Here is a 14,868-nt window from a genome sequence, read left to right as displayed (position 1 = left end):
CGCTTGATCGATAAGATCATCGATCCATATTTCCTCTCTCTCTCTCTTTCTCTCTTTCAATTTTAGTATTTTATAACCAAAAATAAAAATCCTGCTAAAGTAATTTCACGGAAAAAAATTAAAACGAACGGCTATAAAATTTATACAGTGACGCGTGCACCTAAATCCTTGGACAAGAACTAAAAACTTTGAAAATTTGAGTTTAAATATGAAAGAAAAAATATATAAATAAATAACTAATGAAAAAATGTCGGACGAAACGAGACGATGAGGTAGTTACTCGAACGGGGGAAATATGTATATATATTAAACGTACGGTGAGAGCGTTACTCCCCACCACCCTCCTCTTGTGGCAAAGAAGGAGGAACAGGAGGAGGAGGTACACGCACAGGTAGGCAGAGGCCGTAATCTATATTCCGTATATTCACACTCGCCCGTGAGTTGGATGTGTGTCGAGTGATAAGAAAAGAGTATAGGCGTGACGTCACTAGGCGCCTAGGAGGTATATGAGGGAAGCCGGAGGTACGTCCACGTCACTCGTTCTTGTGATTTTCGTTTGTTTCGTTCGCCGCGACGTAAAAATAATTTCGCAAGTAACGTCGATGAAAAAAAAAAAAAAAAAAAAAAAAAACAAAAAAAAAAAATTAAAAACAAGAGGCAAGGAAAGGCGTAAGATTCGATCGTCGATACAGGGCGGATCCTAGATCCCCGCGATCCATGGATCTTTCATAGATTACGCAGCTGTAACAAGAAGTCGACCACCTGTTGAATCCGCACGCGAACCGCCAGCAGCAGTTATTTCATTAACCGAAAACGTACGTTATTTCATATCGCCTTAATAACACCGCGTTTGTGATACAATTTATCGATCCGAGATTACTGTTAAAACTCCACGGTTACATGTCTGTACAACTTTTCGAAGGTAAAATCGTATTTTTTTTTTGTTTTTTTTTTATTTTTATCCACACCGACGTGCCGATTTTCCCTGAAATTTCATCGTCCGCGCTAATTTTTCCCTCGCAAGGAAACGTCAGGCATCCATCCGGTAAGTTTTTCAAAATAATCCATATTTGCCACAGTCGAGTTTCTGCGAGAGAGAGCAAAAAAAAAATAAATAATAGAATAAGATGAAAAGAAATAGAAGTCAAACATCGTCGCCACGTCTACGTTGGAAAAGTTTGATAAAATTGTTTCAATATATTTTTATAGAACTCTCAACGATTCTGAGTGCAGGATGAAATACGGAGCGTTTGTAATTTATTTCTTATACGGTACACCTCTGCAAATTGTTTCAATGTGAAAAACAATTACTCAACGATATCGTTTATCATAGACATACGTTCGCAATATTAAACAAGCGTTAAAATATTACGTCAAACAAAACACAAAGATAGATAAATGATCGAAAAAAAATATATACGCCTGATAAATAAGTATTTTATAAACATTCGTAGGAACAAACGCGTACCTACAACTGACAAATTTCTCCGTAAATAGTAAAATTTGCGATTTAAGTACACCGATCGATCGTTAGTCACGATATCGATCGGCATCCTGTGATGCACGGTGATTATTGATGAGTCGAATTTGCCAATTGGCATAACCTGCAGCCATCTTACAGATTTGTAATTGCGCAACCGCGAGACGATAGTTATATACGTAAGATGTTTGCATTGAAATTAATCGCTCGACGCACAATCTTCGGCGGGGAATTAACACTGCGAAAAAAAAAAACAACGTCCGATTCTTGCATTTTTTATTCGTAAAAATTTTTCATTCTAAACAAGACGAGAATCGAAATTCCAAGTTTTTCTTACAGACGCAAAATTGAAGATAAAATTTTTACAAAAATATTTAGAGGCCATTTTGTTTCGAGCACAAGATTACGTCACAAGCATTGCCGATGGTTTCATTGATCGATGAATCTTACCACGTACGAGCAAATATCCGTCGAGAAAAAAATTCGATGCAGAAATAAAAAAAAAATAAAATTAATGTTTCGACAAAATTCAGAATATTTAATTCGAATAGAGCAAATGTTGTAGACGTATTTCTCTTCAACTTTTTACTTCTGATTCTCTATATTAATTCGCCAACTTTGTTTCGTAGGAAGTGTATTTCTTAAGAGGTGGGGAAAAAAAAAAAAAAAGAAAATAAGTACAAGGAAAATTATACGACGATACGAACTAGTAATAAATAATACCTGTACGAACGTACTGTTTTTTTTTTTTTTTTTTTCTGTTATCAAGGTGCCGCGGTGATGAGCCAATTGAAAAATTCGTTCACGTGCCTCTCTTACCTGTTACACGATCACGGTATAACATTGTTATCTCGCAACGTTATCATATCGCGTCCGAGTTTGATACAATATCATCGCTTCCCCTCCCCCACTTGGAAAAAAAAAAGAAAATAGAAAAAAGAGACCGGAATAGAGTGAAACGTTAAAGAACAAGAAGAAAAAAAAAAAAAAAACTGAATCGACGTCGTTTCGTCAGGTTGAAACTTTTCAATCTATAACCCGTCAAGTGTTGGCACGAACGCTATCTCGCAGCTAAGCACTAAATATATTGCGTACAAAAGCTTCGCTTCGAATCGAACATTCATCGTCGTTATTCAAGGTACGCGCTGACGATAACTCGTAGCAATTTTGATAAATCTTTTTTTTTTTCCTCTTCTTAAATTACACAGCGAATCAAACGAGAATAATAAAGGAAAATAAAGCTGGAGTGAAAATTGGAGAATAAGATTGTACGGAAAGTTCTAAATTTTAAAAAAAATTTTTTACCTCTTTTTGCTTTACCATTTTTTTTTTTTTTTTTTTTTTTTTTTTTACAGTGCATATTTCGAACCGTCTGTTTTTTCGTTTTACCGAGTGCAATGACTGCTGCAACGTCACGCGTGTTTAACAATCTTACGATACAGATACGTGTGTTCAACGACAAGTTATTGTTGCGAGCGAGTTTCGCGTATCGAAAAATTGAAACGTCGACGATAAGCGCGACTCGCGTTTACGCGTAGTGATAATAAAATAACGACCTTTGCCAATGTCGCGCGAAATTCGCAATGGCCAAAGAATTTGCCGTTACATTATTGATACAATTATGATTATTTCAAAGGTCCGCAACGCGCACGCCGTGTCTGACTGTTGCGATTATAACGTACGTCGAACAAAATTGGTAAAATAATTTTTCCCTTCGAAATCACGGTAAAAAATTTTGAAAATTTCAACGCAGAGGAGAAAAATACGAACAACAATCTCACTCTGTGACAATTAATAAATTACACGATAACGATAAGGGGAAATGGAATAGTAATTGCACAATGGTTGCACTCGAGTTCTATCTTTGTATTACATGTATGCTGCTTCTTCGGAGAGCGAGTAAATAGATACATATGTATACATACACATATGATGTAACTCATATTCTAGTGTATAATGGTATTGTTTTCTGCGTCGCGATACGAGGTGACCTACATTTTTTTCAATTTATTATTATGAAGAAATTGAAAACGAAATAGTAAGAAAAAAAATAAATAAAAATTGGACACAATTTTTGTTCCACTACTTCCATACTTCGAGAACATCAGACTCGATACAAGTTGATGATTTAATATCACGAATTAATTTATACGAGACATCGATTCTCCTTTTTCAATTGTTTCCTTCACACATGGATGCACAACATATTTTGAGAATATCTAAGCTAATGATAAAGAAACTTGGGAGAAGCGGTTCTTTCTTTTTTTTTTTTTTTTTACAGTGGTCAAACAACAGCTTCTGTTCTTTATTAAACTTTCTTCTTCTTTTTTTCTGTTTGTTTGTTTTTTTTTTTTTTTTTTTTCTTACAAGCCACGTGCCTAATGAGGTATAAAATGTACATGTACACTCATACGCACGCGGACGGGATGAAAATACTTGTTTGAAAAAACGCTCGTTGTTCGCTTATATTCGGGTGTTTAAACAGTTGCGTAGAACAGGTGAAAAATATCGTCTGTACAAACAATGTGCGGATAGATAGGCGGTTACGGGTAAGGCAAGAGTTGTGTTATAGTTGACTCGACTTACACGACGAAGATGTTCGATGTAGATTTTTCACGGAGTTCGTTCGTTCGTTCGGTTTCGTTTGGTTTACTCAGAGATTAAGACGCTGCTGATAATGAGACTTAGTTGGGGCGATTTTAACGAGTTTCTATATACCGAAGTAGAAGATACGTTTTCTCTCTCTGTCTTTCTCTTGCTTGTTTCATTTTTTTTTTTTCTCCCTCTCTCTTTTCCTGCTCCTCCGTCCTCTTTTCACGTATTTTTCTATCACTCAAACTTTGTGCACGTTGCAAGATTAAGGAAACAAAAGATGAAATTTCGATCAAGGACAATTTTTCTTCATCTTGTTATAGTTAAAAGTTTTTATCGATATTTTTTTTATCCTCCCCCCCCCCCCCTTCATGATTAATGCGAGTTATTTTTTCAATTGTATTTTCATTCACATACGTGTAAAACGGTACCTTACACACGTACGTATACCATGATTGTTCAGCTCGCGCGGAGAGTTTATTTGTACAGTTATAACAAGCAAGTGTCGGGTCAAAGTGGTATTAATAATATCCAGGTAATTATAATTACAGTGTTTTCTCTTTGTTTCTTATTTCTCCGTTTTTTTTTTTTCTCTCGCTTTAATTATTATTTGGACAAGCCGTCGAAGAAGTTGAAAAAATTTGGAAAAAGGTGCGCAAGTAATTACGAAGAACAAAATCCATACACGCGACTAGATCCCACAGTGAAACTGTAATCGTAAGAAAAGGTTACAGGTATAAATAAACGCTACAAATTCTTGATTAAGAATAATTCATTAACTTTGTCACTTTCGATCACTCGTAAAAGTGGGGAAAAACTGTTTTTTTTTTTTTTCCCACTGGTGAAAAAATATTTCGCCACTAGTGGAAAAATGGTTCGCCATTTCCCAACCGCGCTTCATTCGTCGAGAACTAGCGTGTTTCGTTCCGTTTCAGCATGTGATTCTACATTTTTATTGTGAAAAATAAAGATACTCAGTGAACGTGATGGAAGTTGAGCCAAAATAGATCTGAATTAAAAATATTCGGGATGTGGTTGTATTTTTGTACGATGTAGAGGATTTTCTACTACCTAATACATGGCTAACTTCACACTCGCTTAGAATCATCGTCACTTTTCCTCGCTCGTAGCGCAATATTCCATTTCGTCGAAATTAAAAAGTAGACGTACGTACCGTATAAATAATATGCCTGTAACACTACGCAACGCAACGTGTATTAAAAAGCATATCCTACATACGGATAAGAAGTTTGCGTATGTCCGTCGTGCTAACGAATCCGGGCACGAGGCTTTTCATACCACACGCATCTCTCTCCGACACCAAACCCACACCTATTCCGTACCGCGATTACCTAACGCTGGGTATAACGTAAGTTGAGCAAGTAGTGAGGTTGTGTTTGAGTTGCAATCAGGATGAGCGCTAAGAGGACGGGGCGGTTTCGCACCACCCCGATAACGAGACTTGGACTCGGTTCCGCTGGAGCAAGTGAAGTAGGATGAAGTGTACTTTGGTATCGGAGAAAGAGAAAAGGGAGTAAAAATGAAGAGAGAAGGAAAGAAAGAACCCACGTTTCACTTCTAAACCTGTGTAACACAGTTAATGCTGCACGAAACTTGCGATATGTTTATCATATAAATAAGCTGCAGCAATGTTTGCGACATGGGAATTTAAAACATGAGTTGACGCGTGGTGGAAGTTGGAAACGTTACCGTAACGATGCGTGTTACGGAAAAACCGTTAAGATAAGTGTACGAGTTTTTGACCATGTCCCAATTATTGACCTCTTTTGACTGTATCCGTTTGATCCTTGATTGACAAATTGATCAAAAAGAAACTCGTAGTGTTTAACCCTCCGGCAATTTGTTTTAGTGACGGAGAAATTCACAATTCGTGTCGTCGATTGAACAATTTTAGAAAATAAAATGGTCAATAATTTGGTCTAAACGTATCAATAACTGCTACACTTACCTAACTTCGCACCATTATTAAGCCGTACGTATTAAGTTATTCGAAAATTGGATAATAACCAATTTTTCCCTGATGTTTCGATGACGTTAACGTTCCTCGCACCAATCTCGTGAATTGATGTAGGCGTACCAAGAATAGGCAAGTATAGAAGTGATAATTTCTTCCTGTTTTACAGATCGGAAATTATACCCGACGAGAAGAAATTTTACCGCCGATGGAAAGAGGAAAGGAAATCAATACAGCAAAGTGGCGGGCGCTATGAAGAGAGCTATCCATCGACAGTATGGTAATGTTTGACACTGTCATGGAGTTGCTCTCTTTGTCGACGCCGCCTGATTCAACTCACGTCTTTGTATCGTACGTCATTATAGCAGAACGTCGAAGAAGAAGAAATTGGAAAGATTTCCCGGCGAGATGAAAGATGAAAATCGCCAGAACAACTGTATACTTTTATCATTACGATACTTTACGATATATGCATCTTTTGAATTGAAATTAACGTGCTCGTTATATTTTTCTACCGATTTGGTGTTTTTTGTTGTTTTTTTTTTTTTTTTTTTGTTTGTTTTTCTCGTGGTTAACAAAGAAATTTGTACTAATTGTCGATTACTAAGAGTGTTCTGCACCGATCTAACCTAGTCTGACAATGAAACGAAGCGGAAAATCTTTAAACTGACCGTGAGTCGGGCCTCGCACCTTTCGTTTTCAAACTGCAGGTTCGAAGTTAAGAGAACAAAAAATATAAATGTAAAATTCGAATTTTAAACTACAAATTCAAATTCACGATCATCGTTATCATTTTATTTTTTGGAATTTTTCAACTTAAATAATTCACAAAATACCGAAACGATCAAACGACCAAAATCTAATCAGTTCCAAGTTTGAAAAAGCCGCGTTGATCGTGACAAAAATCATTGAAATCCGGCAACTCGTTCTCGAGATATCGGCGGACAAAAAAAAAAATTGAAAAACTTAACTTTCCATTTTCGGGGTGATCACAATAACATCCTTTTTTCCCTTGAAAACAGAGAAACGGGAACAGTTAATAACCAGATAAAATATCCCACGACTATAAACACAACGCAATTGAAAATCGTATCGACGAGACCGCAGCGAATCGGTCAAGCATAAAAAGGCGGCCGACCAACGAGCGTCTAGATCACTGTGACGGGCTGATCAAGACGGGTCTAGATCACTGCGGCGATGAAACAACAGCGAATAAGCGTGCGAGAAGCGAAGGGGTCTGGATTAATACTCGCCTAGATCACTGCGAATGGCCGATCGAGACGAGTCTGAATCACCGCAGCGGCGCGCGCGCGTCTCGCCGTAATTATGAACCAGGAAGCGAATGAGAACAAGATGACAAAAAAAAAAATTAAACGATCTTAAAACAAAAAGAAAAGAAGAGATTCAAAAATAAAATCGGTAGCAAGAATTTATTACCGCTGGGTTCAATTTCATTCTGTATTAATCGTTTTCACGCCGATGATAATATCATTTGTGAAATGTTTCGTCGTCGATAAGAATCGCGATTTTATAGATTTCGCTGTAATACCTTTTTACATAATTTTATTCCGCAAATTTTTGCATCAAAAAAGAAATAATAATAATACCCTCGATATCGCTGATTAAAATTTGTTCAAACCGTCGGTTTTTCGCAGATTATCGTACAAGTAAACGCTGCTCTTGCTTGCTGAAAGTCGAGCGTAAGGTATGTGGAAACGGATATTAGTACCTGCGTTATTACACGATCACCGAGTATACGTATAGCATACCTGTATAGAGTAGATACGGCCAACCCCGAGCCGTCTAAGCAAAGCGTTGGCGCAGCGATTGCGGAGTGCGTACACGGTTATAAAAACGCGCGTCAAGCGAAGGGCCGTTGACCTTCTTTCATTGATTGTGAGCGCAGGGTTTACGGAGAAACGTGCGTTTGCAGATGCGTAAGTGTACCTGTACGCTGGACGTTTCTGCGGCTTTAATTTGTTACAGTTGGACATGCACGCGCATTCGCATTCGCCTGTATGCTAATAGTAAACTCATAACGTCCCTGCCGCTGCGTTATAAAATACTCGCGGTTCGAGATGCGGAAACGCTAAGCAAGCATCCTGCGGGCGGAAACGTTTCAGGATCCGTGGAACGTACAGGTCGGGTCGGAAACGCGACGAAAAGAAAGTTTTCGACAAAGTCAAGTCGCTGATTAAGTTTAATTGTCAACTTCAGAAAGTCTTTGCGATACGGAAGACATTCTGATATCGCTGAATTCCAACCAAACTGGGTAAACACAGTTTTTAAACAAGGAAAGTACTTACGAATTTTTAAACACTCGTAATCTGCCCTAATTATAAAATCATATTTATTTCGATTGTCGTTTCGACTTACCTTTTTTCATTCAGGATGCGTTGTTATTTACAATAAATACCAGTTTATTAATTATAATAAATAACGAAACACCCTGAATCCAGAAAGGTAATTCGAAATGACAGACGTTCAATTTTACTGGTAGTAGTTTTAACGCAAAAAATAAAAATCGTATTACAATAAAACTATTCGTATATAAAATATTCCAATATAAATTGTATAAACTAAACCTTGTTACTAACATAATCGGTTAAAAGTTTTCACGTTAAACACAAAACTGAACTTTCGTTGACCAGTGCTAGCGAAGAAGTAACATTTTTTCACATAGTTTTTAGACCAAATAATCAGCAACATAGTTCGTCCGATGCTAATAAAAAATAGCACATTTTATTCATAAAAATGCAGTTACGTATTCGAAGATCAGAAATACTTTTAAACTCGTACAACACAGTCTAGCAAACACATAAATATTTTATTTTGTTTCTTTTTCGTCACATCATCTGACGTCTGAGTCGTTTAAAAATTATGTACAGGTATACAAAGAGTCTAGAATACACTTCTGTATTACGTATGCACGCGCAATAATTATCGTTATTGAAACTTCACCGACAGTTTGTACTCAGCTTGCAGAATAAACAGTTGCCTCGTTATTTTATTTTATTTACTTGTTGTTTTTTTTTTTTTCTTTACGATAAATTATACATAACGATCGATTCGCAATTCGCTAAGAACATACATGGAAAGAGAATCAAACGATAAAATATAAATTAACCAAGTGTCACTTGTCACGGATACATCATACATAGGTATTGCCTAGATCTTGCGAAATTCGCAAACTGCGTTACTATATACGTAAATTTCACGCAACGTGTACACATTCGATTGCTCTATACCGACTTGTACCGCTGCTGCACGTATACCGCGAAGATGTGAAAGGAAAGCAAACACCGATTTCCTACCGGAGTGTAATACACGGACACTGTGTAACACCTCTAAGATAATCGGTGATAAACGTTGAACAATCGATACACAACCGATATACAACTTTACCAGGACGAAGCCAGCAGAAGCTGTATTACATGCTACTTGCAGGTGAATTGCTAGTTACGCAACGCGGTACAACTGACATTATGGACGAGTCTGTAACATCCTCGACTCTGGTACATTTCTGACTCTACCGACAATAAAAATAAAATTTTTTTTGTTAAAATTAATGCCACCATCGGAGGATCGTCAACTCCGATGGCATGACCAGTAAGACAGAGGGAACGAAAAAGGGACACGCCATTCGTCGGTTTCTGGTTCATATTACGCGACATCATCGTCACACATTCCTGAACGCGTTAATTACGCAAGACTCTCGCGGTTATCCTCGAATAAACACGGGGCAAGGCACGATTAAGGTATTCGCCTTGGCGCCGGGAGAAGAGGGCTGCTTATGTATAGAAATGAGCGTGTATATGCGAACGATAATAGAAGACACACGCAGGGCACGTAGATGGATTATATAGGTGTGAAAAAAAGAAGACGTTTCAATTACTTTATGAATAAGACAACAAGCGCGGCTCGAGACCTTCGGCGCTTTGCTCCTGGCACCAGACAGCAAATATAAAACACCGAGAGATATATCAGCGATGATAATGGTAGCTCTAGCGACTATTATTACACCGATGCCCCTGGTCGATGCAATAAAACAAAAATGGCGCCGGAACAAGATGGCCGTCCTAACCTGCAAGGGTCGTAAATAACTCCGGTTAATTACCGCTCCGCCGATAAGCACGGCCACCCGGCCTGATGCCAATTTTTCGCCAACTCCCACGCCCTGGGTTGCAAAATACCTGCCCAACCCGCTCACCGCTCGGTTCTTCTGCTCGAATTACGTGGAAATCTTATGCGGGAAACAGGAAGCTGTCGGTACAATGGATTTGATCATTTTCCCAAGTTCAATTCATTGGATAAGTAACTTCGGCATCGATATCAGTTTCTGCAATGAAACTGTTTCACATAAATACGTCGGTCCACCTCGAATATTTAAACAACAGCAATTTTCAATCACGGGGTCGAAAAATTCTGATAAAATTTGCAAGCGTACGCGAGGACGGCAAGAATCGCTCTGCCGAATTTCATTGCGACTAATCAATAGTCGGGAAAGTTATGAACCTTTGAATAATTTTTTGGGACGCCATTTTAAAAATAAACATAGACCATTCTTCAATGGAATCTGATTTAAGCCAATAGACTGTCGGACCGCAACGCGTCCTTCTCAGATAGGTGTAAAATTTTTAACGATACGAAAACCGGTAGCGGTAAACGGTAAACGTGTCCGAAGCTAATTCGAACATCTCTCTTTCTCTCTCTTTCTCTGTCAACGTTGACCCAAATACACTGTGTAAAGAAATTTTTCACAAAGCGAACTAATTTCAATTCCGCACGGTGCGTGCGTGCAGCGGTTACACCTATGCGGCTGCGACGCCTAAAAGTATTCTTTTGTCTATGAAACTGAAGAGAATAGAAGAAGAGGAAGAAAAATGCGAGGCGACTCATGCTTCGCGCCTGTTATACGTAGCTACTACTACGTAACACCGAGACCAACGCACACGCCTCGGTAAAATAATAACGAAAAACTGTTTAACATCGCGTATATGTACCCAGTTGTAGGATTACCCATACACACATACCTAACCGCGAACTGCAGGATGGACTGAGAGAGACTACAACGTTTTGAAGTGCGGTAGAAGACAATGATTATAGTCAAAGTCAAGACGAGACAGTGGCAAGTGGCGGAGATCCCCCGTCCTCCGCTCTCTCTCTTCGCCTAAACGAAACCGAATAAAACTTGGCTACTTATTTAACATCAGAATGAACGTGTCGTCCCATTGGCTATTGTTCGAGCAACAAAGTTCTGGGCTTATGCAGGCATGCTTTACGTAAGTCAACCTATAACGAAGCGACGCATTTTCAACGACTCGGGCGAAACTCAATGATTCCTTCTCGGTCCCATGAAGCGTTAAACCATTCACTAGACAAGTTTCTTTTTTGTTTCAACAACGCGGGTAGGTATAAAGTAATCGGATCGGTGTCTCAAATAATTGTGTCCTAGTTTTTCATTGCCGAATTACCATACTCGTCGCAACATTCGATCAGGTCAGAATTAGACAAAATTTGAACCTGCATAGGCGATGGAAATCTACCAAGTCGGCAAAGACGTGCACAGAATTAATAAGCTATTTGCGATGAGCAAACAAAATTAAAAAAAAAGAAAACACGAGATAAGGTTATAAGAGGTGACACAATTTCGCTACATTTAGTACAAACTTAATCTGTAATTATAGTTACAGCATTCGACTAGATATTGCGAAACGGGTTTCAAATATTCAATATTATAATTATTATCATACATAGTCCTAAAGCGCCTGATAATAGACAACTCTGCACGTGACTTTGAAAGCGCCTTATTGCGCGCAACTGCGTCTCCGAATACTGAGGATCCATTTCACCGAACATATCGTGAAATTTCACAACTGGATGGAAGCACTGGTCGGTTAGAGCAATATAGCATACGCTCAACATGGATTCCGCCGTCAGTCGTCGGTCGAAGTAAGATGCTAATTAATTATTTTCAATAAGAACCGTAACGATTAACGAGTTAATCAACCCCCTGAATCGAACGTCTTGATTCCTAGTTTATATTCATTACAAGTTGTAATTAAAAACCGAAAAATTTACTTGTATAATTGGAGTTGTACTTTTGTTTCGAGGTTAGCATGAGCTGTCATCGAAAATAAAAAAGAAAAGAGTCGGATGTACGCTTTGAAAAATCTTCGAAAAAAATAAGAAAACAATCGAACTTGCTAAATTACAATTACGATTTCAATTCGAACTTGTTGTGATTCTTTAAACTCCTTTTTACAGCATTAAAATCGCAGTAGGCGCTATCGTATGCGAAGAGAGCACTTTGAAAGGGCACATAACAATCGGTTCGAGAACGGTCGTACATCCAAGGGCCAGTATCATCGCCGAAGCTGGTCCGATAATCATTGGAGAGGGAAACATAGTCGAGGAAATGGCGGTGATAGCGAACAGGTAAGAACGACATTCGGAACCTGGTTTTTCCGAGGAATTAATACTCGGATTCGAACATCGAGACGAATGATTGAACAATTACAGACTGCCGGCTGGAGCCCCGGAGCCTGCGTCAACCCCTGTCATGATTATTGGAAACTTTAACGTATTCGAAACGGACAGTAGATGCGAGGCATTGAAAGTAGGCGACAACAATATTTTGGAGATGAAAGGTAGTTTCGCAGAATCTTTAAAAGTTTCCACTTGTTGAAAGAATCTTTCACGGAGGGAAGAAAAAGAGCAAATTTTACGCAAAATTACAGGAAAAGACGAACAGATCAAGGTTTTTGGTAAAAGATACACGTGTCAACAATATGTTTTACTATAAATGTAGCAGATTTTACTCTGCAGTCAAAAGTCTCGCGCTGTGTCTAGAGTAACATCTGCATTTTACAAAGTATATATTACCAAAAAAACCTGATGTATCCAGTTTCTCCTGCAGCTTTGAATGAAACCTGCTTTTTCATTCGCTCCGTGTTACCAGGGAAATCGATTCGTCATTTCGAGTTTATTCTCAGCCTCGGTTAGCCGGGAGGTGGAACTGACCAACGGCTGTGTCGTCGGAGCAGCTTGTTCTCTCACCGAACCTGAGACCGTGTCCGAGAATACCATAATTTTTGGCAGCCAGTGTCAGCGGAGAGAGATGAATGACAAGCCGTATGTGAGTAATCATTACCGTCGACAAATTACGAACCTTATGCGTGACTGATTAATTTCTTTTTATTCTTTTTTTTCCGACAGCCTCAAGTTGGACAGATCGATTATCTAACGCGAGTATTTCCGAATTATCACCACCTGCGGAAACCTAACATGAAGATCGTCAAGGAGCCTGCTATTTAAACGACAACTAACGTGTATTCGCAAATATTTTTTATCGATTTCGCAATTAAATATTCATACGTATTTAACTATAATAAACAATCAAATATCACTTCAGTTATTATGATTATTATAATATAAATGTGTGAAAAACCTCCAGCTAGATAAATTTTGGCCTTAGAGATATTGAACGATTATATATTATAAAAATAAAATGTAAAATACTCGCGATCCTGTTTAATTCGTCGATTTTCTACGCAAGTCGGCAATTTTTTTTTTTTTTTCAACTACTCGTATTTTAAAGACCTCAAATCACAAAACCGGCAAGAAAAAGCCACAAAAATCAAATACCAGTATTTAAAATTTCACAGCGAATTAAAAGGGTTACAGAAAACAAAGGTTTCGAATAACATTTCGTAACAACCTTTCGTGAAGAATAAATAATCCCAAAATTTCTTTTTCTCATTTCTTTTGTATTTCATTTAATAGCGCGTTTCATTATTATTCAGGATGCGACAGACCGGAAAAATCGGGAATAGTCAGTGAATTTCGTGATGAAGATTTAGCAGCCACCCGGAGTCCAGAGGGAATAAGGTACTTTTTTTATAAATCATTTTCAATGATTCAGCTATGCTGTATTATTAAATTTATAATAATTCATGTGAAACGAAGCAGAAACTAGTGTATTTTTAGATCCAAATTTATATATTAAAGGTGCACAACTTCTGGAACTTTTGGCGATAAAAGCTGCCCAACGTTACCCGAGTTTCGTGTGAAAACGTCGAGATGTAATTCTGAATTTTTCGACGGGTAAGGTCAGGGAATTTTATTTGAACAAGATTATCGCCAGCCTATCATTATTGAGGTTCTGAGCAATCCTGCGTTCGATTCGAGCGAAGACTTCGACCAATCACATGTCCGGCAAGGAACACACACGATTCGTATTAAATCATACAAGCGCCCACCTTAATTTCACGATTACTATTCATCCACTGACCGTCAGCCTGTACGTGCATAAACACGTACTTGTACCATCGTCGAGAATGGTTTATGGTAAGTTTGAAAGTTTCTTAAATGTCATCAATGCGCAGTGGAATGTTCGACGAAGGAAAGAGGCGGAAGTGGCGTCGAGACAAAGTAATATCACTAATAAAATTGGACAATAGCTAATTCTTCTTCTTCCTCTTCGTCTTTTTTTTTTTCTTTTCCTCTTTCTTCCTTTACTACCTTTTCTTTCCGGGATCAATCGTCGATTTATAAACGCGACGTCGCAACCGGGATTACGAATCAGGCTCGTGCGTATAACTTATATTCAAAATAATGCAATAAATACCTCTTGTATATGTATAATGGGAGAAATGAAAATGCCGATGAAATTCTCATAGCTAATTCCCCCCCCTCTCTCCTTCCACATATTTTCCTCTCAGAATTATGATCGTGACCGCGTCTTGAGTGGACCACGTGCTGCCGCACGTATTATGTCCGTACAGCCTGAACCGGAAATAATTAATTTCGTGTCAGGAAA

The 14,868-nt window shown here is 38.3% G+C and overlaps 1 protein-coding gene and 1 long non-coding RNA gene across 2 annotated transcripts; both read left to right on the top strand.

The window, feature by feature from the left end:
• Window positions 1–604: 604 nt before the first annotated feature.
• On the top strand, window positions 605–9,062 carry LOC124293354. The gene is made up of 2 exons (XR_006903286.1): window positions 605–815; window positions 6,217–9,062. It is a non-coding gene; the product is annotated as an uncharacterized LOC124293354 (long non-coding RNA).
• A 2,816-nt stretch (window positions 9,063–11,878) lies between these two features.
• Window positions 11,879–13,460, top strand: LOC107225897 (dynactin subunit 6). The gene is made up of 5 exons (XM_015666513.2): window positions 11,879–11,999; window positions 12,315–12,485; window positions 12,570–12,697; window positions 13,043–13,185; window positions 13,266–13,460. Exons 1-5 carry the CDS (start codon window positions 11,971–11,973, stop codon window positions 13,362–13,364), a joined length of 570 nt encoding a protein of 189 aa, XP_015521999.1. The 5' UTR covers window positions 11,879–11,970; the 3' UTR covers window positions 13,365–13,460.
• Window positions 13,461–14,868: the final 1,408 nt, after the last annotated feature.

The sequence above is a fragment of the Neodiprion lecontei genome, chromosome 3, assembly GCF_021901455.1.
Source record: "Neodiprion lecontei isolate iyNeoLeco1 chromosome 3, iyNeoLeco1.1, whole genome shotgun sequence".
Classification (NCBI taxonomy): Eukaryota; Metazoa; Arthropoda; class Insecta; order Hymenoptera; family Diprionidae; genus Neodiprion; species Neodiprion lecontei.
This window is presented reverse-complemented; position numbering and strand designations above follow the sequence as displayed.

Excerpts from the sequence above, each read along its gene's own strand:
- LOC107225897 (XM_015666513.2), top strand. The coding sequence starts at position 11,971 with ATGGATTCCGCCGTCAGTCGTCGGTCGAA. Across the intron at positions 12,486-12,569 it reads ATGGCGGTGATAGCGAACAG|ACTGCCGGCTGGAGCCCCGG; the intron begins GTAAGAACGACA and ends GAACAATTACAG. Across the intron at positions 12,698-13,042 it reads CAATATTTTGGAGATGAAAG|CCTCGGTTAGCCGGGAGGTG; the intron begins GTAGTTTCGCAG and ends GTTTATTCTCAG.